This window comes from Megascapheus bottae, chromosome 4 (genome assembly GCF_031878675.1).
Source record: "Megascapheus bottae isolate mThoBot1 chromosome 4, mThoBot2.hap1, whole genome shotgun sequence".
In the NCBI taxonomy this organism is placed as follows: domain Eukaryota; kingdom Metazoa; phylum Chordata; class Mammalia; order Rodentia; family Geomyidae; genus Megascapheus; species Megascapheus bottae.
The window spans coordinates 48,143,394-48,169,120 of NC_143512.1; the positions used below are offsets into that span (position 1 = coordinate 48,143,394).

Sequence of the window (25,727 nt, forward strand, 5' to 3'; positions counted from 1 at the left end):
TAGAAAATGATTGTTTAGACATTTTTAATGTCTGGAATTTTTTAGAACTCAAAGTTAAGCCTCAAGGGGAAAAAAACCACCTCACTAAAGGTGGTGATTCACACTTGTAGTCCTATCTACTCAGGAGGCTGAGATCACAGTTTAAGCCAATCTGGGCAGAAAATTTTATGAGATTCTTCTTTTTGTTTTTTTTTTTTTGTTTGTTTTATTTTTTGCCAGTCCTGGGCCTTGAACTCAGGGCCTAGGCACTGTACTTAGACACTATTTGCTCAATGCTGGTGCTCTGCCACTTAAGCCACAGTGCCACTTCTTGCTTTTTCTGTGTACATAGTACCCAGGAATCAAACCCAGATGTTGTGTGTGCTAAGTGAGCACTCTACCACTAGGCTATGCTCCCTGCCAATTTTGTGAGATTTTTATCTGCGATGAACCAACAACTAGGCCAGGTGTGGCCTAGTAGTACAGTACTCGCCTAGCATGCATGAAGACCTGGGTTTGCTTCCTCAGTACCACATACATAGAAAAAAAGCCAGAAGTGGTGCTGTGGCTCAAGTGGTAGAGCATTAGCCTTGAGAAAAAATCCAAGAACAGTGCTTTCAGGCCCTGAGTTCAAGCTCCTGGACCAGCAAAAAAAAAAAAAAAGGCCCTACATTCATGAGTTCAAGCCCTGGTACCTGCACAAAAACAAAGATATCTATCTATCTATCTATCTATCTATCTATCTATCTATCTATCTATCTGTATGTATGTATGTATGTATATATGTATGTATTACAATATATGCATAGATAGATAAATATTATAGTACCCTCTACTAAATAGTTTGGACAGTTACATGAAGTGAGCTGATTGTATACTTCAAGTCCGTAAGTATAAATACTTTAATAAACTCCTCCCCAACCTGGCAGGTTATGATATTAAGATGCTGAGGCATTTGCATCCATCGCTGTTTTGGTGGTAATGTCAGTGGATCTGGATCTGTCTTTGGAGACTTCAGCCTTGTTTTAACTGCAGTCATTTACTTCTGGCCTTGTCACATGCATTCTATTCATTGTTTGATAATATTCTGTTTGTATCATGGCTGGGAATTTTGTTAAATGCAGAGTATAAAATAATGAACTTATTTTTTAAGAAGAAATAGTTCATTAACAACAAGTTAAGGATATGATTTCCTGCTAATTTTTACTATCCAGTAGTACAAACTTACATCAGTAATTTCTCAGAAGTGACACACAATTCTACCTAGCATCATCTCAGATACAACTGAAAGGCTTTGATAACTTTACCAGAATAGCAGTCACCACAAACAGCTACTGACCTTTCTTTCTGGAATTCTTTCATTTGTCAAGGGAAGGAAAACAAATGTTTGGGCCGTAGCAATCTTTTGTATTGAGTGCAGGTTTCCTTGCGGGGGCTGACTCCAAGAGTTCCATCAGTCACATCTCCTGCTATGGACTGATGTCTCGTAGAAAGTCTGAAGAAGGCTCCTTGTGAAAGTATTTGAGGAGATAAATTGTCATCTTGTTGCAAAGGATTAGAATCATCTTAACTGTAGTCCAGTCATGTACTGGGCAGACAGGCTGGCCTTGAATCTGTTTGGTTCATTCTGAAAATTAGGCTGAATCTTCTGTTCCAAGTACCCATGCTGAAGTCACTGAAGTTCTTTGCACATCCTGAAGCTTGTGGCAGCATTAGGTTGGACATAGCAGTGGACTCCACAATGTTAACCCATTGGGTGGACACTGCTTACTTCTGATCCTCTCCTGAAAGCCTGCTTTGAAGAGGTGGTGCCAACCAACAGGGGGCAGCAGAGCAAGCTGCTGGGTCAGCTGGTCTGATCTTCAAAAGCATGATGTTGAAAATGAACTACACAACTTGTGAGTGGGAATGAGAGAAAAAAACTGGGAGAGAGCAAGGGAAAGGGTGACACTGTCCAAAGAATAAATGTACTCTTTACCTGACTATATCTCTAACCCCCCTGTATATCACCTTTATAATAACAAAAAATCTCTGGGGGATTCCCAAATGGAAAATCCTCAGAGCCCAAAGCCTTGTGAAGGCTTCATGGAAAAGACGGACCCAGGGCTTTTGTTAGGGAGTCATGCTAGGCAGGAATGGTCCCACAACTCAAGCGCCATCATGGACCTAACTTGAATTACTGAGCTGATCCAAAGCTTGGCCTACCTCTCCCCCTGTTAGGTTGGAAGTCTTGAGAGAAATGGCTGGTGGGACAGGGCAGCAAGGGGAAAGCAGACATTTTGACTGATGGATTGTAAACCTGCGCCCGCAGGGCAGGCTGCCGTGGATCACATCAACGCTGTCCTTCTGGAAGGCAACCCTGCAAATACACTGCTTGCACTGAAGAAACCAGAGGCCCAGCTGCCTGCTGTGTATCCCTTTGCTGCTACCATGTATCAGAATGAACTCTTCAACCTCCAGAAACAGAATTCCATGGTGAGACAGGGAGGCAATCACTCTAAATCACAGCAGGAAGGGAAGGCTGAGTAGGGCTACAGGCTCTAAGAATCAGGGGAAAAGAAGATCAGAGGATGTGACATATATGCATGTGTGTAAATATGTATGTGTGGATGAAGATATGAATATAGCATAATGAAACCCACCAAACATGTTTGAAAAAGGAGGGGGTGGTGAGACTGTGGTGGAGGGCGGAATTTACACTATGTGTGTGAATAGAAGTATCACAACGAAGCCCCTCATCACAAATGCATGTAAACACAAAAACTTTATAAAGTCAGTTAAGAACAATTAAACCTCTAAATATATATTAAAAATGAATTAAAAATAAAAGCCTGTTGGACTCTAGGGTTTGTTTTTTATGTGTGCTCCCCAACAGAGCCCAATATAATATACTTGTATACATTGTATGTGTGTATATACACACTATGTATTATATATTGTGTATATAGTCTCCCCTTCTTTCTGTTTTGTTTTGCTTTGGGCAGTATTGGGGTTTGAACTCATAATTCCATGGCTCCCTGTTTGCTGGACAGGCACACTAATCTTCAGCTATAGCTCCTTTTTTTTTTTTGTTTTTTTTTTTTGTTGTTTTTTTTTTTGCCAGTCCTGGGCTTAGGCTCAGGGCTTGAGCACTGTCCTTGGACTTTCTCAAGGCTAGCACTCTACCACTTGAGCCTCAGCACCACTTCTGGCATTTTGCTATGTATGTGGTACCGAGGAATCGAACCCGGGTCTTCGTGCATGCTACGCAAGCACTCTACCACTAGGCCAAACTCCCAGCCCCGCTCCTTTTTTTTTTTTTTCCCCTAATGGAAACTGACAGTTGTTAACTGTTAAAGTATTACCTAGAACTCTCACTTTAGTGTTATCTAATCATTGGGTTAATTATAAGACTACATGGGCTCACAATGGGAACACAGATAATTTGTGAAATTGCTTCTGTTAGATGTAACAAATATAGTCCCCAAAATGATATTCTAAGGAAATTTAGGAGTCATTTACTTAGGTAAAGCCAAAGAAAAGCCTCTTTCTGCTAGACTATGAAGATCTTTGTCTTTGTATTCTTCTGTGTCCTGTGTGTTTTCCACTGCATTGTGTATGTGCTGTGTGTGATCAGTAACACTTATGTGGCCGCATATTTACCAACAGAACTACTTGGCCCATGAAGAGTTGTTGATTGCACTGGAAATGCTGTCTTCGGTTGCCTTGATAAACCAGGCCTTGGAGAGCAATGATCTTGTGTCTGTGCAGAATCAACTCAGAAGCTCCACGATAGGTGTCAACAATGTGGATGAGGCACATGTGGAACGGTAAGGCACATTCTCCAAATCATCTCCCTGTGCAAAGATCAAATGCATGCTTGACAGTGCTCACAAACTAGCAATTTATTCCTTAATGGAGAAATCCATATGTCATGCTCATGGCTTTTGAAATTTAGTCTTGTTCTAAGTCCTTCTAACTAGAGGTTTTTTTTTACAGTATTCCTTCGTGGGGGACAGAAAGAATAGAATACCTTGTGGTGATTAATAGCTGATTCTGTCCTTCACCAAGATTATTTAATAGGCCAGAAGTAAAGGAACTATTGAAAATATGCCTACCCATTTCTTTCAGAAATGATATACTATAGAAAGCTATTCTAATAATTAGTCCAATTCTTTTTTTTTTTTTTGCCAGTCCTGGGCTTGAGCTCAGGGCCTGAGCACTGTCCTTGGACTTTCTCAAGGCTAGAGCTCTACCACTTGAGCCTCAGCACCACTTCCGGCTTTTTTGTATGTATGTGGTACCAGGGAATCGAACCCGGGTCTTCGTGCATGCTAGGCAAGCACTTTAACCACTAGGCCAAACTCCCGGCCCAATTAGTCCAATTCTTTTATTTCAGAAATGCAGAAAATAAATCAGAGTTGTGGGCCCCCAAGTTGAGTCTTTTGGTCCCCAAGCCCCACCCTTCTGATGGTTGAGCCAAAGGAATCCTGAGTCCACAGTGGAGCAAGACAGAGGGTAACAGCCTCTGTTGGTCATCTGTCAGTTTAGATTCCAAAATGTGCTGCTATGTTGATAGTAATATATACCTTCACAGAGGAGACAGAAAAGGTGAGGGACAAGAATTAGAATCCAAACTGTAGATTCTCTTTTTTTTCTTTTTTATAATTAGAAGGGTTTCATACCTGCTAAGCTTGTGATGTACCACTCAGCTAGACCTTCAACCTCCAAATTAGAGGTTCATTGTGACAAAATCTTGAGTTAATAAGTGAGCCCTGGCTCCTGTGACCACCAAAGGTAGATGTCTGTACAGGTCTTGACAAAAACTCTCATCTCAGCTTCTGGGACATCTCTAGTTGTAGTTTATTTGGGGATCATGCATAGTTTCACAAGAAAAAGATTTCTTAGGTTTTGACCAAATGCCATTTGGCCACTTTTCTCTGATGGAAGAAAAGTGGGATCTCCTTGTTTTCAATCTTCTTACTTACGTGCATGGTTTTTCCAGAGTTCTTGTGTGCGTGGTTCATCTATAGAACATGGCCACCCTGCCAGCCATCCTCATGTAGCCTCAGCATCTCTCACTTTGCTTCTATAATAAACTCCACAGTGAACTTATGACCTTTTCTGTTCTCTAACATCTATTTTAATACAACCAAGCTTTGAGCACTTCAGGTGCTTGTACAAAGCAGAGCTGGCCACTCCCATAAGAAACTAAAAATTGCGAATTGCAGTTTAAATAATTGCCAAGACCATTGCCTAAACCCACACCGTGATGTAAATGACAGCCACTCCTTACCTACCAACCTGGTCATTCATTTTGATGATCAGAAATGCCTTTCTCATTTACAAATACCTGTTTAAATCAAGTTCATGTTACTATAAGAAAATACCTGACGTTATTAACTTAAAAAGAAAAAAGTTTTCTCTTAGTGCTGGAACTTTTAGTCATCATTAAGTGGCTGTGTGGCTTCGGGCATCTACTGAAATCACATCTCATGTGGGAATGCACTACACAGTAAATGGCTTCCTTCATGAGTCAGGAAGCAGGATAAGATACCAAGAGGCTCATTAAGGAAATCCTACAGTCCCACCCAGTGGTACCCACCTGCTTATCCTCTTTCTTCACACCTTCCACCATGTCACTCCTAGCAGTGCCATCCTGTGATCCAGGACTTGAATGAACACAATAACCTTTGGGGACTATTCTTCTAAATTATAGCAACACCTGTGGTTTTCAGTTGACACCTGCAGATACAGAGATCGACTTGCATAAATAAACCTTTAAGATATGTGTGTTATGATGATACTTTGTTTGATTTTAAGCACATTCTGGATCACCTAGACAGCTACCTAGATGACCCAGTACCAGCATGAGATTTCTGGGTTCACTTTGGTGCTTGGCTTATAAATAATGCCTGCCCTACGTGGGCTTCTGTCACCTTAGCATTTGTGCTGAAGACTGAGCAGAACCAAGACAAGAAAATTAATGAGCAGCTAAAAGAGAAATAAGTAATTTCGTAGAGTTGAGAGCTTCTAGTACTCGGGTCTAGGTTTTAAGGAACCTCCAGTAGACAATTTTTTTATATGAACATGAAAATATTTTTAAGACAAAATACCAGTAGTCTAAGTCAGTTTGAAGTATGTGGACAAAGCTACCCAGATATTTGTTTATCATTTTGCTCTGTGTCTAAGCTCATAACATGTATATTTGGCCACATATCAAAGTTGAAGCTGTGTACTATGAGCAAAGAGAGAATGTCTAATTAGGATCAATATTTTCTCTCATGCAGTTATGCAAATGCACTACTCTCCCTTAAACTAGAAGCCTCATCCCAAGGGCAAGATAATTTAAGCTGGAATGAAATTCAAAACTGTATTGATATGATTAATACTGAAATTCAAGAAGAAAATGATCGTAAGTATGAGGACCTTTTCCCTTTTGAGTATAATTAGAGAATTTGATATTGGAATAACTTGATTCTCCAGATTATTGTTGCCAAGGTTTGCCCATGGAAGCTTATAAGAACACACTCCCTTTCAGGCATGGTAATACACACCTGTAATAGCAGCTATCTGGGAGGCAGAGATAGAGGATTGAGACTCAAGGCTGACTAGGGTAGAAACATGAGACCTTTTGGGAAAACTAAGGCAAAAGGGCTGGGAGCATGGATAAAGTAATTGAGCACTTGCCTAGTAAGGGCAAAGTCAAGAACAAACTCTAAAATTATTTAAAAGAGAGAAACATTGTGTGCATTCATTTATAAATTTTATAGAGACACAAAAACACAGAAATAGAAGTCCTAATTATTTTCTGGTCTAGAAACAACTTTTTTACACAACATAGCTTTGGTTTTTTTGTTTTGGGTTTTGGGTTTTGACCTGGGCATTATCCCTGAGTTTTTTCACTCAAGACTAGTATTTTCCTACTGCAAGCCACAGCAACATTTCTGCTTTTCTGGTTAACTGGAGATACGTCTCACAGAATTTCCTTCCCAGGCTGGCTTTGATCCTCAGATCTCCGCTTCCTGAGTAGCTAGGATTATAGGCATGAGCCACCAGTGCCAACATAGACTTTTTCTTTTCTTTCTTTTTTTTTCTTTTTGCCAGTCCTGGAGTTTGAACTCAGGGCTGAGCACTGTCCTTGGGCTTTCCTCAAGGCTCTGCCACTTGAGCCACAGCACCACTTCTGGCATTTTCGTGTATGTGGTACCAAGGAATTCAACCCAGGGCTTCATGCATGCTAGGCAAGCACTCTACCATTAGGCCATGCTTAGGCCATGCTCCTGGCCCCAACATAGATTTTTTTAAGTAGCTACTTTGTTGATCTTTTTTTTTCTTTCTTTCTTTGGTTCATTTATCCAAGCCTTTTCCTAAACCTTGACATACTTGCCAACTTTAGGGGTGAATACAAAAGGAACATAATTGAACTTTATAACCATGGGTCATAGCAGTTTGCTTAGTTTCTAAAATTAGGAACAACTGGCATGAAAAGAAGATGTGCCCTGAAGCATGTTTTTTGAATGTCATAAAGATAATGGAGGCCGGGAGTGTAGCCTCGTAGTAGAAGGCCTGCTTTGCATGCACGAAGCCCTGGGTTCGATTCCTCAGTACCACATACACAGAAAAGGCCTGAAATGGCACTGTGGTTCAAGTGGCAGAGCACTAACCTTGAGCAAAAAGTGTTTAAAAGACAGTGCCTAAGGCCTGAGTTCAAGCCCAAGACTGGCAAAAAGAAAGAAAGAAAGAAGGAAAGAAAGAAAGAAAGAAAGAAAGAAAGAAAGAAAGAAAGAAAGAAAGAAAGAACAGATAAGATAATGGAACTGTATAGCTTCAGCAGTTACACTGATTTTTTTGTAGCATAAATGGAAAAAAATTCAAGCTTCAGACTGTCTTTTCCATCATACAAAACAACACCATCTTTTGGGCTTCTCAGCTCTTGACTTAATAGCAACAATACGTTAAAGTTGCTAAAATTTCTAACTTCTGCTTTTTTTCCTTTCTTCTTGTCCTTCCTCTTCTTTCCTTTTATTTCTTTCTTTCCTTTTCTTTCATTCTCTTCTTCCTTCTCTGCCTTCTGCCCTATGTTTTCCTTCCTTCCATTTGTTTATTTGTTTTGCAATACATTTTTACTATTTGGACTGGGCTGACCTCAACTTCACTGTTGTGCCCAGAGGAGGGGGTCCCCCAGTGAAGACCACCGAGATTGAAGCGTCCGAAATGCAACAGCAAAGGTTTATTGCAGGATACAAGCCAGGCAGGGAACTCATCCTCAGGTGCTCAGTGTAACGAGCTGGGAGGAGGAGTTAGTTGTCAAATTACACAGTCTTTTTAAAGGCAAAAACCACAAACGGCTGTTGAATCAAGCAGAGATAGCAGTCTTGGGCCAAAGCTACAGGGGTATTTCATACACACTGTTCTTCCCTATTCTTGTTCTTTTTCTGCCTCTTTGTAAAACTATTTGGCAAAAACGATTTAGCAAATGTCTTATAAAACTATGTAGAAAAACTGTTTAGCAAGCTTTTTTTTTTTTTTTTTGCCAATCCTGGGCTTGGGCTCAGGGCTTGAGCACTGTCCTTGGACTTTCTCAAGGCCAGCACTCTACCACTTGAGCCTCAGCACCACTTCTGGCTTTTTGCTATGTATGTGGGGTACCAAGGAATCAAACCCGGGTCTTCGTGCGTGCTAGGCAAGCTCTCTACCACTAGGCCAAACTCCCGGCCCCTAGCAAGCTTATTTTTGGGAAGCCTTATGGAACTATTTAGTAAGCATATAGCTAAAGGTTATGACACTAAAACTAGTTTTGAGGGGATCGTCAATTAAAATTGAGTCTGGGGTTAGCCGGTCCCTCATTCACAATCCCCATTCTTCCCCTCTGGGTTTTATAGACAGGACCAAATTCTCATCATGTACCATACCCAGTCAGCTTTGACTTTTCTATTCCTCTCAACTTGCTGACAGTAAGCAGAAGCTTGTCTTACCAATCTAAGCTATTTCTATAGAATTCTTCGGTAAGAACACAGGTGTGGTCTTCATGTGCTATCATACTTGAGGTAAAGCACTGGCTTTGTTAGTTGCTTGTATCTACATATGTTTCTTCTAAGCTTTTTGCTAATTCCTGTGATTATCTTGCAAGAAAAATAGGTTAGGTTTGTTTTTCTTTTCAGATCAGGTTTTTGTTTTTTAAATATCCCACTGGAACCCCTTCTGTAAATGCTGGACTTCTTTGGTATAACGTGCAGTAGATGCACTTACTGAAACATGGCCATCTGGACAGAACCATGACTGTATCCACATCTGAACTTTTTTGGGGGGAGCCATGCAGCTTCTTGCTCTACATTCCCATCCATGGGGCATGTGAAATGTGTGCCGCCAGATGCCTTGCCCCAGCCTACCCAGGCTTTCTGATGTGATGGCTTGGGAGCTTGCCAGGTATTAATCAAGACAAAAATGCTCATTTGAGCAGATACTCATTATCCACGGATGAGTAGGGGGGCACAATTGGAGAAAACTACCACCCTGTGTGCTTTTGTAGAGTTTGGTCCCCTCCTCTTAGCCTTCCTGCCCTCTTTCCAGACTCAGAAAGGACAGAATAGCAGAGCACCAGCCTTGTACAGAAGCCACTCAGGGACAGTGCTCAGCCCCTGAGTTCAAGCCCCAGCACCTAAGAGAGGGAGGGAGGGAGGGAGGAAGGAAAGAAGGAAGAAATTGGAAGGAAGGAAGGAAGGAAGGAAGGAAGGAAGGAAGGAAGGAAGGAAGGAAGGAGGGAAGGGGAGAAAGGGGAGAGAGAACCTTACGGACTTCCCTGCTTCAAACTGTGATCTGCAGATTTTAGCCTCCTGAGTAGTCAGGATTGCAGGTGGGAGCCATTGGTGCCTGGCTTCTATTGGTTTGTGAGAAAGTTCCCTTTTCCTGATTAAGTCATAGGAGAACATTATCTTGATCATGTATCTAGGGACATTTTCTCATTTGAGATTTAACTTGTTGAGTTTCAAAGGTATGCTTTTTATCACTATTATTATTATTATTCCTGGAGCTTTAGTATAAGATCTGTCTCGTTCCTAAGCTTGATTTGCTTAAGGCTACTGCTCTACCACTTTGGCTGCAGCTCTACTTCTGACTTTTTTGGTAATGTATTGGAAATAAGTTTCACAAACTTTCCTATCCACAGGATCCTTGAATCTCAGACACTTCAACAGCTAGGATTGCAGGTTTGAGCCCCACAAATATCCTTGCTTATATAGGTAACTTCATGTAATGTTTCAGATATATGAGTTCTCAGAGAATGTCTACTCACACTGGACTGGACCATAAACTGAACTGAAGCTCAGCAGCCTGTTTGTAGAGGATTTCCCCTTCACATATATAAACAGGGAAGGTGATGCAGATTTACCCATGGGGCTTATGGGTAGGCCTTCTCCTATGAGGTCATTTACTATGACCTCAGCAGCTGGTGTTGTTAGAAACACACCACAAATTTCAGCTAGTGGTTTCAATCAAGTCAGCTGGAATGCACGCATTGCCAGGTGATCGGCTGTTAGGATGTGTGTACATTCTCTTTCTCAGATGTGGTGTTGTTAAAGGCATTTTGGATGGGGTGTTTGAAGGTATTTAGAGCAGCCTAACCAAGAAGATGAGTAGGGACTGATGAGAAGTGTTCTATGCTCTCTGGTGTGTTAATATTTTAGGGTGAAATGGCAGGGTATCGTGTGGATTGTACTAGAACATTTCTGAATTGTCTCAATAATTGGAAATCATTTCATTTGCCCATTAGAAAAGTACTTTTGCTTTGATTTCAGACATATATGAGTTTGAATCTGGAATAATTTTCATGAGTTTTAGATTATCTCTTTCTCCCTTCAAGTAAGTATTTATGGGTTCATCTAGGCAGAAAGTGTTTAGCTAAACTGTTACCTTAATTTGAAGGTCAAAATGTTTTTTGAAAGATTTTATGAGTGCTTCCTCTGTTTCATGGCATATCACATTTCTAAAGTGACTTGCGATCATTTCTGATGAAAAAATGTGAATAAAATAAGCAGGAATGCATATAGTCTTAAATAGTTTTACCTCCTGAGCTTCTTGCCTGTCAGTGTTTAATATCTTTACCAGATCTGGTTTATCAACACTGCAGAAGAAAGTGAAAGTTCCTGTTAGCATGTGTAGATATGAGCTTGTGTGTGTATGCATATATATATGTATATATATGCTGCCTATATTTTTTTACCCAGTGATAGTTTATTTTTACATAATTAGATGGCAGTCAGCAATGCCTTAGATTTGCATGAAGTTCTCAGACTCTGTAGCTTGGCTTTTTTCCTTTCTTTCTTGGGTCTTAGATCCTATATTCTAAGGTGACTTGACATGTAAAGGATAATAGAAATTGAACAAGAGCATGTGCTACTTCATGAATTAGAGTCCCAGGTAGCATTTTATTGGTTAGATAAATAATATATGAAATGTTATCCATATTTGAACTTAAATATGCATAACTCTATTCCTGGGATCCTTCCATCTCCCAGTTGTATATGACTGTTTACATGTACATTAATTAAAGCTGAGCAAAAAAATTGAGTTCTTCCAAGATACCAGCCATATGTTAAGTGCTCTGTGGTTAACTTGTTGCTAGTGGTCACCACATCAGACAACTCTGAATCTTTCCACCATTCACGAAATTCTACGGGACAACAACTGAACTTGAAGAAATTCACTTTTCTCTTCACACTATTGAGGGTTGCTTGATTTTGAACTTTTAACATCCTTTGCAGAGAGCTGAAATAAAATAACAGGAAGAATAGTTTGTGTAGCTAAGCGTTTTTATACTTCTGTTACTTTTCTAAACCTCTTTACATTAAATTCATCCAGTTCTGGGTTCTGGGATTCCCTCACCATTTATCTTTGCATTAATATTTAACAACTAGTTACTCTAGAAAATAACATTTCTCATTAACCCTTTAAAAGTGTTCACTGGCCTTTTGTGTCTTTTTCACCTAGTATAGTATTTTCAAGATTCATGTTGTATCATTTACAAGTACATTTCATATTCCTTTCTAGGTCAAAGACTATTCTAGTCTATGTATATATAGTTGTGTATCTATTAAGCATTGAAAGGAAATTAATTCTATTTTATCATAAATATCTATAAACATTTATATACAAAATTTTTTATGAGCATGTATTCTACTTGAGTATTTATCTGATAGTAAAATTGCTAAATCACATGGTAATTCTATGTTCAATATTTTAGGGACCTGTCAAGCTTAAAGGTTACTGTGTCATTTTCCATTGCTATCAGAATTCTTCACCTTCTCACCAATACTTTTTTTTTTTTTTTTTGCCAGTCCTGGGCTTGAGCTCAGGGCCTGAGCACTGTCCTTGGACTTTCTCAAGGCTAGAGCTCTACCACTTGAGCCTCAGCACCACTTCCGGCTTTTTTCTATGTATATGGTGCCGAGGAATGGAACCCGGGTCTTCATGCATGCTAGGCAAGCACTTCAACCACTAGGCCAAACTCTCGGCCCCTCACCAATACTTTTTAATTGCTTATTTTTTATTATAGCAAAATAACTTGCTGTGGTTAGAACTTGCATGTTTCCAATAACTAGTGATGTTGAATGTCTTTTTGTGTTGAGTTGTATATCTTTACCAGAGACGTGTTTACTTGACTCCTTGTCTTTTAATTATTGACTTTTTTTGGTGCCTTTTAATTATTGACTTTTTTTTATACCAGTCCTGGGGCTTGAACTAAAAACCTGAATGAACACTGTCCTTGAGCTTCTTTTTGCTCAAGTCTAGCACTGTACCACTTGAGCTCCACTTATGGGGTTTTTTGATAGTTAAAAGTCTCACAAAGCCAGGGTGGTGGCTCATGCCCGTAATCCTAGCTACTCAGGAGACTGGGATCTGGGATCTTTGTTTTATTTCTTGTCTTTTGTACTTTTGGCATCATAACTAAAAGATAATCACTAAGCTCTAGGTCACAAAGATGTACTCCATTGATTTTATTTGGACATTTAATACTTTTATCTTTTACACTTAGGTCTATGATATTAAAAAAAAAAACTTTTTGTGGTATCACTATTATAGACTAACCTCGAACTCATGATACTCCAACTTCTGCCTCCCAAGTGCTAGACTTTCTGAGCATAATTAGATGTAGAGATCCAGCGTCATCCCTAAGCATGTGGATATGCATTTGGCTTGACACCCTATGTTATAGGGTTGTTGCTGGATTTTGTTGTGTTCTCATGTTACTGTTGGCACTCTATCCCCTCCCCAAATCAGCTGACTACAAATTAAAGGACTTCTTTCTAGTCCCCAGATTATGTTCTGCTGGCCTGTCTGTTTATCCTGTGCCATAGTGTACAGTTATTTTCCCCGTAGTTTTGTAACAAGTTGAAAGATGGGGAAAAATTGTTCAACTTTTGTTGTTCTTGTGACTGCACTCATTATTCTTGGACCTTCATGTTTCTATATGATTTTTTAAGGCTAGTTTGTCTTTTCGTTTGTTTGTTTAAATAATGCTGTGTGGAGTTTTAGATGGGTTGTACTGAGGAATATTTCCACCTTCACAATATTAAATTTTCAGTATATAGATATGAAGTGCCTTACCATTTGTTTTGATTACCTTTAATTCTCCTAGCTCCCCAAATTGTCCCATGTTTTCCAGTATATGTATCTTGTTCCATTACTCTAAATATTCTTCTTGTGATTGAATGTAATTTTAATTAGAACCTATTAGAATCATAATTTTTTCTTCATTTATACATTATACATTATGTTTCTATAGGAAAAATTTGGTTTTAAACATCGATTTTATTTATTTATTTATTTATTTATTTATTTATTTATTAGTTATTCACTTATATTTGGTAGGTTGTGGGACCTGGACTATGGGCCTGGGTGCTGTCCCTGAGCTCTTCAGCTCAAGGCTACTACCCTACCCCTTGAGCCATAGTGCCACTTCTGGTTTTCTAGAGGTTAATTGGAGAGAAGAGTCTCATGGATATTAGTACCCAGCCTGGCTTTTGAACGTGGACTTTAGTGCCTGGGCTGGCTTTTGAACCATGATAGTCAGATCTCAGCCTCCTGAGTAGCTAGGATTACAGGCATGAGCCACCACGCCCTGCCGTAGGTTGATTTTTTTATCCCATAGCTTTATTTGACTTATTTATTAGTTCTTTGCAAAAGATGTTAATAAGAGTGTACACTGTACTATGACTTAAAGGCATTTTTTTTCTTCATCTTCTAGGAATCGTAGCTCTCGGATACATCAATGAAGCTATAGATGAAGGGAATCCTTTTAGAACACTAGAAACCTTGATGTTACCCACTGCTAAGATCAGAGATGTGGAACCAGATCACGCCCAACACTACCAGGATGTTTTGTACCAAGCAAAATCACAGAAACTCATGGTAGGTTTTGTTTATTTATTATTGCCGGTCCTGGGGCTTGAACTCAAGGCTAGCACTCTACCACCTGAGTCACAGCACCACTTCTAGCTTTTTCTGTGTATGTGGTACCAAAGAATTGCACCCAGGGCTTCCTGCATGCTAGGCAGGCACTCTACCACTAGGCCACACTCCCAGCCCTTTATTTATTTATTTTTAATTTTGTTTTCTTGTCAGCTTGATGTGTTTGTTTCAAGTGTGCAGGCTGGGGAAGTAGTGGGAGGGAAAAGTTTCAGTCCATTTTTCTTAAATTTCACAAGCTCCTTAGTGCAATGATTCATAATGAAAACCATCAAGCTTTCTTTCTAGTGCCAACCTTTCAGGGCAACCTGGTTGCAAAACAGATTTTTACTCAAAACTCAGTTGTAGGTAAGTTCTTACTTAGAGTCCAGTCCCTTGGATACTTGCTGAGTATTTCTTGTGTGCATGATGCAGTGTTCAACATCTAGTAGGAAAAAAGGAACATGGAGGCCACGTGGGTGTCCTCTTGTTATTTTCATGGTGTTTAAGAACTTACTGAGGACACGGTGAACATTCTCATACCGAATGGTTAGAGAACAGGGGAGAAGCATACACAGCAAAGTTTTAGACATTGGTTCAGACAAAGCTTGGACTACAAGTCTAGACCAGAAGTCTGGAATCTTAAGGGAAGCTTGGTATGGAGGTAGAACCAATACCTGGAGGGAAGGAAAGGATAAATGGGTGAGTGAGGTCTGCGTGGTGCAGGCAGAGCTCAGTAAGTGACAACATGATTTGCTATAGGCCTAGGATGAGATTTAAATGGCTAGAGTCCTCTAGTATGTGTCTTGACATGGAATTGTTTGTACTAGTAAGGAATCTTCTACTGCTGGACATTGACTGGGATTTGAACTCAGAGCTTCACATCCTCTCAAGGCTGTCATTTTTATCATTTGAGCCACAACTCTACTTCTGGCTTTTGGTTGATTAGTTGGAGATAAGAATCTCATGGAGGGGCCGGGAGTTTGGCCTAGTGGTTAAAATGCTTGCCTAGCATACATGAAGACCTGGGTTCGATTCCTCGGTACCACATACATAGAAAAAAAGCCGGAAGTGGTGCTGAGGCTCAAGTGGTAGAGCTCTAGCCTTGAGAAAGTCCAAGGACAGTGCTCAGGCCCTGAGCTCAAGCCCAGGACTGGCAAAAAAAAAAAAAAAAAAAAAGAATCTCATGGACTTTCCTGCGCAGGCTGGCTTTGAACTTTGATCCTCAGATTAAAAACAAAACAAAAAAGTGTGAGCCACCCTCACCCAGCTGCATTTGTTTTGTTTTTGTTTTGTAAGAGTGCATGTCCAGCTTACAGTGGTAAATATAAGTCCGTTGGCTCCACACTGGTAAACCACCTCAGTGAAGTGGGGAAGCCACTCCCTGTGATGTCAGCTCAGTGTCTGCATTTCCAGGTGTGCTACCTGGTAAACCGCTTCCTCAGCATAGTCTCATCTGGAACATTCTGAGCCTAGGGCTCAGGCAAATGCCAGCCCAGGTCAGGGTACATGCAGGAAATTGGACCGTGAAGACTCAGCCCCATGTCTCAGGCCTCATGGGCCAAGGACCTCCCCCTTATTGTTCTCACCATCTACATAGTTCATGTCAGACAGCATTCATCTCCTGGCTACGTGGTGGTGGTCAAGGCACCACATCATTGTGTGCTTCCTTCATGAAACTGAGAACACATTCGTATTGCACAAAGACTGGCTCATAATTGGGTATTCATCTGCTTGCTGCATAATTACTCTCTCCACAGAAAGGCTGCTTCTGAACAGCCCACCCAGATAGCAAGCCTTGAAATCTTGATTTTTAACAGAATAGTAATAAAGATGCCCCAAGAGGATTTGGGAGTTTTTATTTTTATGACATAAACAGGCCGTTGTCCTATGCTGCTGGCAGGAAGAAAGTTAACAAGAACAAATTCTCATTTAACCTCTGAATGACTATTTTGTATTTATAAAAGCATTATGTTCATAACCTGGATCCTGCAATCAGTGTCAGGAATGTACAGTGTCTTTTTGATTAAAATAGGAAATAAACCATATGTAGGCATGGACAATGACAGCAGTAAAGTATTATATATTGTCAGCTGACACGAATAAGGAATGGTTATGATTTGCCTAAGGGTCAGGCAATGTGTTGTTCTATTTTTTGTTCAGCTGACTCAAGTTCTTGGTGCAGAACCCTACTCTGAGCTTCCTGACATACTCAACTGTAATAGTAATGTTCCAGAACATACTACCTCCTATTCAACCTTTCATTCCCCTCTCCCACCCCAGCCTCTACCTCCTGCTGTACACACTTCAAGATCTTTCTTTAGGAATTTCTGTGACTTCAGTTTCTGTAGTAATTAACAAAGAACCAATCCTGTACCCATCCAATAAAGCAGTTCATAACATTTCCATTCCACCAGTGATTCCTTTTTCTACCATATTTACAGAATCTCTGAGCATAGTATCATGACTAACTTCTGAGAAATTGGATTTCCCTAATTCTCAAAGGTCCTTTTAATACCTGTGTTCTTTTGTGTGTGTGTGTGTGTGTGTGTGTGTGTGTGTGTGTCTGTCTGTCTGTCTGTCTGTCTGTCATGGGGCTTGAACTTGACCTAGGCGCTGTCCCTGATCTCTTCAGTTCAAGGCTACCACCCGACCCTGGAGCCAAACCCACTTCCTGTTTTTTAGAGATTAACTGGAGTCTCAAGTTCTTTTGTGCCTGGGCTGGCTTTGATCCTTGATCCTCAGATCTCAGCTTCCTGAATAGCTAGGATTTTAGGCGTGAGCCAGTCCTGGGCTTGAACTCAGGGCCTGAGCACTGTCCTTTGATTTTCTCAAGGCTCTAGAGCTCTACCACTTGAGCCTCAGTACCACTTCCAGCTTTTTTCTATGAATATGGTACCCAGGAATCGAACCTGGGTCTTTGTGCATGCTAGGCAAGCACTCTACCACTAGGCCAAACTCCCAGCCCCAATACCTGCCTTCTTAACCATGGTCATTTCAAGAATTTGGAGGGCTTTTCTAATAAAGTTTACACCAATTTTTAAAAATTCATTTGCCAAGGGTTCCCCAAGCAAAGCACAGTGACTTTTTCAGCCATTATAGCGCCAAAGATGGCTGCAGTCTGCATCTCATTCATTGGGACAACACTTGGCCCCTCAGCCTTCAGACAGCCACTTACATATCCAGTTTTTTCTTTTCATCTTCACTGGTTGTAAAATCTAAAAGTTCAGGATTTCTTAATACATTTTTCCATTGTACTTCATGACATTTTTATCCTAAAGCATGACATCGCCTTTGGTCAACAGGACCTCTCCACCTTAAATCACAAAGTTGAATATCGTCAAGACTTAGGCTAAACCCCTTTGCTCCAAACATGGCAACACCAGTAACCATGGCCATATTTTCAAACTGGTTATTTCTGTTGTCACCAAAACCTAGAGCTTTGATTGCCATCTAAAGACCTGAACCCCAACTTCCAACCTATTCATAAATGAATGCATGAACCTGTGCTGGTGCTAGTGGCTCACGCTGTAATCCTGTTTATCAGGAGGTTGAAATCTGAGAATTACAGTTTGAAGCCAGCCCAGGCAGGAAAATCCAAGAGACTCTTACCTGAAATAAACTACTCAGTAAAAAACTGGGAGTAGCACTGTGGGTCAAGTGGTAAAATGCTAGCCTTGAGCAAAAGAAGCCCACGCCCAGCATTCAAGTCCCAGGACTATCCAAAAAGCTTTAATATATCCACATATATATATATATATATATATATACACACACACACACACATATATGTATGCAAGCACATGGGCACACACACACACACACGCACGCACACACACTCAGAGCTCAGAATATACTTTGGAACTTAAACTCTGTTAGATGACCATTGTTTTTCCATTTAGCCCCATCTTAATAGCCACAGATTCTGAAAAAGATCTACACCTTGAAGCATGGCCAAGGGCTTACAATGAGCTCTGGCAATTTCAATAGCAGGTGTAACAGATTAGGTACTAGAAATTTTCTTTTCACTCAGTGGAACATAGGTAACCTGGAATTTACATTTTTGTCTTTTTGATATATTGATACAATCTAGGGAAATATATCCTTGAGCTAACTTCATGGCTTCAGTAATACCTAATTTATGGTTCAGTATTTTCCCACATGAGAATGATGAGGCCTATCTTGTGACTTTTTTCATTGCATCAGAAATGATGTTGCCAAATTCACTGTCTCTATTTGCAGAAATTGTAAGAACCTGAGCATTTTTTTCAGGGATTGTTACAGGTTTAGGTTTCTGCTTGGGTTCAGCAATTACAGCATCAATAGCGACCATAATACCTCTCCTGATTTTCCCTGGGCTAGCACTTTCACTAATCTTTCTAAAACAAAATCCCTTTGCAATAGAGTACAGAAGCAGTTTGCCATCTCCAGCCACTTCATCAGTTTTGTCGATATTTTGTACAAGTTTACGTAGCTCCAGTATTTTTCGCGTGTGTGTGTATGTGTGTGTGCCTGTGTGCGCATGTGAGTATGTGCCAGTTATGGGGCTTGAACACAGGGCCTGAATACTCTCCTTGAACTTTTTGTGCTCACAGTAGGTGCTTTACTACTTGAGCCACAGCTCCACTTCCAGCTATTTGGGAATACTTTATTGGATATAAAAGTCTCTTGGACTTTGCTAGCTAGGCTAGCTTTGAACCTCGATTCTCAGATCTTAGCTCCTTGAGTAAGCAAAGATTACAGGCTACCAGTATCTAGCTGAGATATTGTTTTTTAAACCTCTGAATAATCTTATGGATATATTCTTAGCTGAACTTCCTTACCTTTTTATATGCTTAGCCAGAAATGAGGCTGTCATCTTAGGTCATTGAGAAGATTTTACCTTCTTAATGTGAAGTGAATGGGCTATTCATGTTATTTAGATGCTTTGGGGTTTTATCCTTTCATTCACCCATGTAATGTGCAAAGCATGGAAAGGAGCATCATAGAGTTTGAAAGCACATAGGCCCAGCATGGTCCCAAAAACCTCATTGTAGAGTCAACCCTCATTAGCCTCAGGGGACTGTAACTGGGACTCCTGCCAATATGAAAATCCATGATGCTAATGGTATAGTGCTAGTATATAAGGTCTCCACATCTTTCCATAAGCTTTAACCATTTCTAAATTTTTTATAACAGCTGATACAGTGTAAATACTAGGTATATAATTGTGTACTTGTGTTTATACTCTGTTGTGTAAAGACCACTGTTGTCTGGGGAATAGTGGTAAAAAAAAACAAATACATATTCATATAGTACATATTCATATTCAGTACAGACACATGTTTTTTCAAATATTTTTGGAGTATTTGTACATATGGAACTTATGGAAAAGACTGACTATATCATGTATTGTTTATGGAATGAACATTTACATGAGCTAGGTGTAAAAAGTATAAGAAAGCACTTTGAAAGTTCAGATGAGAAAAACGATACTTTAATCATGACAGTCAGGGAAGAAAAATCCTTCAAGACTTCAGGAGATGAACAGGATTGGGCAAAGATGCATAGACCCACGTTTGCAGGGGGAGAGATAAAGAGGTCTGGCTGGGACTTATTCACTGAGGTATCACAGAAAGTCAGGTCTAGAAGTTAGTCCTGCATGACAGTCTACAGATTTCAGAAGCAATGAAGAGTCTAAAGATGGTGGTTCAAAACCAGTCCAGGAAAGTAAGTCCATAAGACTCTTATCCTCAAAAAACAAACAGCCAAACAGGAAGTGGAGGTGTGTTTCACATGGAAGAGTGCCCAAGCCCAAACCAACACAACACACACACACACACACACACACACACACACACACACACACACACACACACACACACACACACACACAGACCACCACCACCACTATCAGCAACAACTAATGTCTAAGGGGGGTTAACCTACCATGATCTATGGAATAGAAGAAAAGCTAGCAGTGAAGAGAATGGTAAAGTCAGAAGTAAGACAAAGACAAAAGACTTAGTAAGGATTTTAGCAAAGACTAAAATTGGAAGACAGAATTAAGAAAAATACTAAATCCCAGGGTTGATGATACCTCTAGTGGGATGGTGGACACTAAAAAGCTTGGAGTGTCAGCAAGGCAAGTAGAAATGTGTCATTCCCATAAAAGACTGGTTACTTTCCTCCTGCACTGACACTCTTAAAATACTGATAAAGTACTGTTGAAAACACAATTACTAAGCCCAACATTGGTTGCTCATGCCTTTAATCCTAGCTATACAAGAGGCTGCAATCTGAGTATCACAGTTTGAAGCCAACCAGGGCAGGAAACTCCCTGAGATTCTTATCTCCAATTAACCCCCAAAAAGTCAGAAGTAAAGCGTGACTCAAATGATAGATCTTTAGCTTTGAGCAAAAGAGCTAAGGGACAGCACATATTTTTTTTTTGCCAGTCCTGGGCTTAAACTCAGGGCCTGAACACTGTCCTTGGACTTTCTCAAGGCTAGAGCTCCACCACTTGAGCCCACTGCACCATGTCTGGCTTTTTTCTATGTATGTGTTACTGAGGAATTGAACCCGGATCTTCATGCATGCTAGGCAAGCACTCTACCACAAGGCCCAACTCCCAGCCCCTTAAATACCGTGTTTTTTTTTTGTGTTGTTGGTTTTTTGTGGGTCATGGGCTTGAACTCTGGGCCTGGGAGAACACATACTTTATTTTTTATTAAAGAATTTATTAACATTGATTTTTACATCATATTTCAAATGATGTGTTTAACAAGCAAGTATTCAAGAATGAAATCTCTATATACAATCACAGGCACATAATTTTTAGAACCTAATCAAAATTAGGCTAAGGGTTTGTATATCACAGATACGTAATAATCAATGTACTAAAACATGTCTATAGAGTCATAATTTTTATGTCTATGTAGTTGTGTTTATATTTCCCGTGAGAACACATACTTTTATACACAGAAACAATTACTAGGGCTTTTGTAACATTTGATATTTGAAGTATTGTGTTTTAAGAGCTCAAAATGTTGATATTTGAAATATTATGTCTTAAGAGCTCAAAATGTGCAGCAAGAGAGTAGAGGTGCTTGCACTTAGCATATATTGTCCCAAGTATGTCTTGCCCTGTTATCTAAGATGCTCTCACCATAGTCAGCTCAGAAGTGGACCAATCTAACATTTTCAACATAAGAAAATAGAGGAATGGATCTAAGCAACTATTTAGGCTACCCAGGCACAAAGCTATGAGATAAGAAAAGTATAGGCCATCCGTGTTGTGGTTGTAGTAGTTAGCATGATAAACGATAAGTATAATATTGCTTGGTGTGAAGCAAATCATAAAAATTGCCATGCTGAAGAGAACTGCCTTGTAATACCTCTGCCATCTTGTAGGATTTAAAGCCATCTTTATTTTAAAAGATTATTATATATTTTATTATCATATATTTGTTTTCATTTATCATACACATATATGCCTGATACAGCCTATAATAAAGCAATCCATAGGCATGTGTTTAGTGTATATCATAAGCCCCAGCACATACATATAACCCATATACCCTAAATGACAACTCTTTGCATGAAAGAAGTTAATAATACTACTAGAAATAAACTCAACAAAACATTATAGGCCGATGTTATATTGACTATAAGCTACATAGGTATTCAGATTTGAGGAACATTTCAAGAAAAGGATAGATTTGAGAAAAGGTAAACAAGGCTTATAACGAGATGGAGTCTAATAGATAAATTAGATTTTTCTGGTGATGAATGAGCATAGAATCTGGGAATAACCAATAAATCCTAGTAAATTGTTCATTGTATACTTATGTGCAGTTGACACTTCATTGCCACAAAGATTTAAGAAAGTGTAGAATTTTAAATAAATTTCATCACTATTTGGAAATAACTCTTAGGCTAGTATAGAAGGCACACAAAAATTCATTGTCATATACTAATAAAATGCATCTAAGAGATAAATTTGAAAAAGTAGATTATACTCAAATTCTTCAAGGGTCCTGAAGCTATCCTAAGAAACCATGGCCTGTTCATGAAGTTGCATATACAACTTACTGGCCAATGTGCTAAAAAAGAATAATACCACAAAAATTCCACCTGCTGGTTGCAGGAACCTGTGAATATGTTACCTCACATGATAAAAAGGTGTGACAAGTTAGAGTATCCTGAACTGTGAATGTGCCAAATGTAATCCTAAGAGTCCTTGTTAGGAAGGAGACAAGAGAGTGAAAATCAGACAGGTTTGGAGAACTGCTGGCTTTGAAGATGTAAGGAGGGGTCATAGGTCAAGGAATGCAGGCATTTTCTAGAGTCTGAAAAAAGGCAAGGAGTTAGATTCTTGTCCAAATCCTGCTGAATGAATACAGCTCTGCCAACACCTTGTTTATAATACTTTTGACCTCCAGAAGTATAAGCTAATAAATCTGTGCTGCTTTAAACACTTGATTTATGTGATCATCTATTACAGCATCAGTAGGAAACTACTACAGCCATGACTTTAACTTGTATTCAAAATGACTTCAGCGGAGGTATGGAGAACACAGTGTTAAACATTAGGAGGAAGGGAATCTGATTTGTGTGCTGTGGTAAATATATGAACTAATGTTATTAAGTTAACTGACATAGGCAAAGGTTAGGAAAAGGTGAAGGTGAGTCTAAGAGGGCAAGCACAGAGCACATAGGGACTTGGTGTCTGTCTGATTAAGGCAGGGAAGGAGGGAAGAACAGGAAGCAAGATACCTGGGAGGTTTCCAAACTTGAAGGAGGATGAGTGTACCATTAATTGAGCTAGGACAAGAAACTAAGGGGTAAGAAAGGAAAGAAATTAAAATATCATTGTTTTTCTTTAGAATTATTGAAATGGGGTGGGGTAGCTGTGTATAAATGTCTTGTAAGTATTTAGAAGAGTATTTAAGAATCCAAATTGAATGTGTAGATTTTTTAAAACCTAGATAGAGATTATCCTTTAGGAGAAATGGATATAGCTGAGACAGAGATGTTAAAAGAGAAAATACAAAGGCACAATCTTAGGAGAAAGTGCCCCATTTTTAAGGGGAGAGAAAACAAAAATCAGAGGATGGAATCACTAAGATGACTTAAGAAATTAGAAATGATTTAAAATACACACACACACTCACACTCACCAGCTATCTACCATAAATATTTGGCATGGCTTACTGGCATAATTAATGCTTGGTAGCTATAGCCTCTTTCTAATTTGTAATTTGACCCCCAAGGTAGACCCTTAAGCTTCTGAAATTCTTTGTATTAAATATTTAAGGGTAAAGTTCTGTAAGATAGATTCTCTTCCTGTTTTAGTCTCTGGCCAGATAAAAATTGAAACCTCCTTTATAACTCAGTGAATTCATTGAATTTAGTGTATGAGTTGGAGGTAGTGTAATCTGAACAGCTAGACCTGAAGGTGATCAAGTATTTTTGTTAGACTAAAGGAGAGAACTGGGAAGGTGGCTTTTGTCTGGGTCTCTGTTCAGAAGGAATAATTAGTGTCAAGCCATGTGACCAGACAAGACAAATGCTTTTGGCGCATTTACAATTTAGAAAACTTATATCTGGCTTCCCCAAAGGATAAATAGCTTTAAAGAAAGATAGGAAGTCGGAGAATGAAGGCTGCAGACCATGTTGTCCACACAGCTTTAAGATTGCATAAGGAGCTAATAAAACCAAGTATTAGTCAATTTTATGAAAATTCCCGGAATTGAACAAGACATTATACCTGCAAACATGTTCAATAGTGACTGCATTTCACTTGGTTATGTGTTCCACAAAAATTGCAGATCTAAGCCCATTTAGATAATTTTTTTATCAAAACCTGGTTTTCCATGTATGTGTACATGCAAGTATATACATGTATTTATGCATCTGTGTGTATATACATGTATATGTACATGTATGTTTACAGATATGTGTGTATGTGTATCCTGCATGCTTGTGAGTTTGTGCCTGCATTGGGGTTTGAACTCAAACCCCACTTCTAGCTTTTTGGTGGTTAATTAGAGTTAAGAGTGTCATGGACTTCCCTGCCATGGCTGGCTTCAAACCTTGTTCCTCAGATCTTAGCCTTCTGTGTAGCTAGGATTACAGACATGAGGCCACTGGTGCCTGACATAAGATTCTTTTAATCTCTTGAAAAAGTCCTATCTTTCCTAGAGGAGATCCCTACAAATGTAAACACTTCTCACAAAGAATATTGCTTTCTGAGTTGACCATATATCTAAAATCTTGACTCCATTCCTGAATTTTAGATATTATCAGAGGATATCTCCAGGACTCTGGCCTTATAGTAACCAAGAACACACTCTGCTTTTTGGTTTGTACATTTCACCAGAATACCAAGAGAATGAGGTTCAGTTGAATCTTACAACATAAGTGGTGCCATTATTTACCCCAGAAGGAAAGAACTTACCACTTTGACAAATAATAGACAGCAAGAGCAGTAGTCTAGAAGCTTCAACAATGAGGGCTTTCATTTTGATGTCCCGAAACTCACTTTTCCATGGTGTAAAGTCACAGCTCAGGTCCATGTGGTAGAAGCTAGTGGAGACTTGTTCTCTTGGCGGAAGCAAGTTGTCTTGGCTGTGCTTTGTGGGAAGGAACCTGCTATAGTTCCTCTGTAGGGAAATAACACAACACGAAGTTTCAGTATACATGATTCAGGCCAAACCTCTGAGCATATTATCTCTGGAGAAAGTCGTTCAAACTTCCCCACATCCCACAAGTGCTAAAATGATGCTGTAACTCTTCCTGGTATAGGGACTTGCATTCTAAATATAACCAGAACTAGCCAGGCACTAGTGGATCTTACCTATAATCTTAACTACTTAGGAGGATTGTGATTCAAAGCTAGCCTGGACAGTAAAGTCCATGAGACTTTTATCTCCAGTTAACTACAGTAAAAAGCCGTAAGTGGAGGTGTGGCTCAAGTGGTAGAGAGCCAGCCTTGTGAGAAAAAGCCAAGAACTTGCCCAGAGTTTAAGCCCCAATACCAGCAACTTCCCCCTTCCAAAAAAAAACAAAACAAAACAAAAAGAAACAGAACTATGACATACAGATTTTATGCAGCAGTTAGCTATGAAAATGCTCATATCTCATTTTACCTTTTTCAAGAACAGGGCAAAGATGTAATTTCTACTTAATACTTCATCAGAACTTAGTCTTTCCTTTATTCTATTTCAAATTTTAAGTCTTAAACTCACTGCCTAAGTTTAAATTAAATTTATCATGGAAAGAAAATACTTTCTAAGAAGTTAAGCTTGTTTAGGTGCTTGATGGCTTTTGACAATGTCTGC

General features: G+C 39.5%; 1 protein-coding gene, 1 long non-coding RNA gene and 1 pseudogene across 7 annotated transcripts in view; 1 reads left to right on the forward strand and 2 right to left on the reverse strand.

The window, feature by feature from the left end:
• The window catches only part of LOC150064417 (uncharacterized), a 32,422-nt gene extending 22,089 nt beyond the window's left edge, over positions 1 to 10,333 (reverse strand). Inside the window, exons 1-4 of one of the 3 annotated variants that reach the window (XR_016535259.1) lie at positions 10,253 to 10,333; positions 5,564 to 5,703; positions 4,422 to 4,547; positions 3,622 to 3,815 (exon numbers count right to left, since the gene is read on the reverse strand). This is a non-coding gene — a long non-coding RNA (uncharacterized LOC150064417). The remainder of the gene's footprint in view (positions 1 to 3,621; positions 3,816 to 4,421; positions 4,548 to 5,563; positions 5,704 to 10,252) is intronic. The other 2 variants (XR_016535260.1, XR_016535261.1) reach the window with 2 other exon arrangements.
• Positions 1 to 25,727, forward strand: part of Iqgap2 (IQ motif containing GTPase activating protein 2) — a 225,315-nt gene that overhangs the window by 127,345 nt on the left and 72,243 nt on the right. For 3 of the 4 annotated variants that reach the window (XM_090331852.1, XM_090331850.1, XM_090331853.1), the window contains 4 exons: positions 2,291 to 2,454; positions 3,628 to 3,788; positions 6,249 to 6,373; positions 14,204 to 14,367. In XM_090331852.1, the coding sequence (XP_090187978.1) occupies positions 2,291 to 2,454; positions 3,628 to 3,788; positions 6,249 to 6,373; positions 14,204 to 14,367 (614 nt within the window). Of the gene's footprint in view, positions 1 to 2,290; positions 2,455 to 3,627; positions 3,789 to 6,248; positions 6,374 to 10,411; positions 10,482 to 14,203; positions 14,368 to 25,727 lie in introns of those variants that run through there. The other variant, XM_090331854.1, reaches the window with a different exon arrangement.
• Positions 18,302 to 25,088, reverse strand: LOC150064418 (60 kDa heat shock protein, mitochondrial-like; annotated as a pseudogene).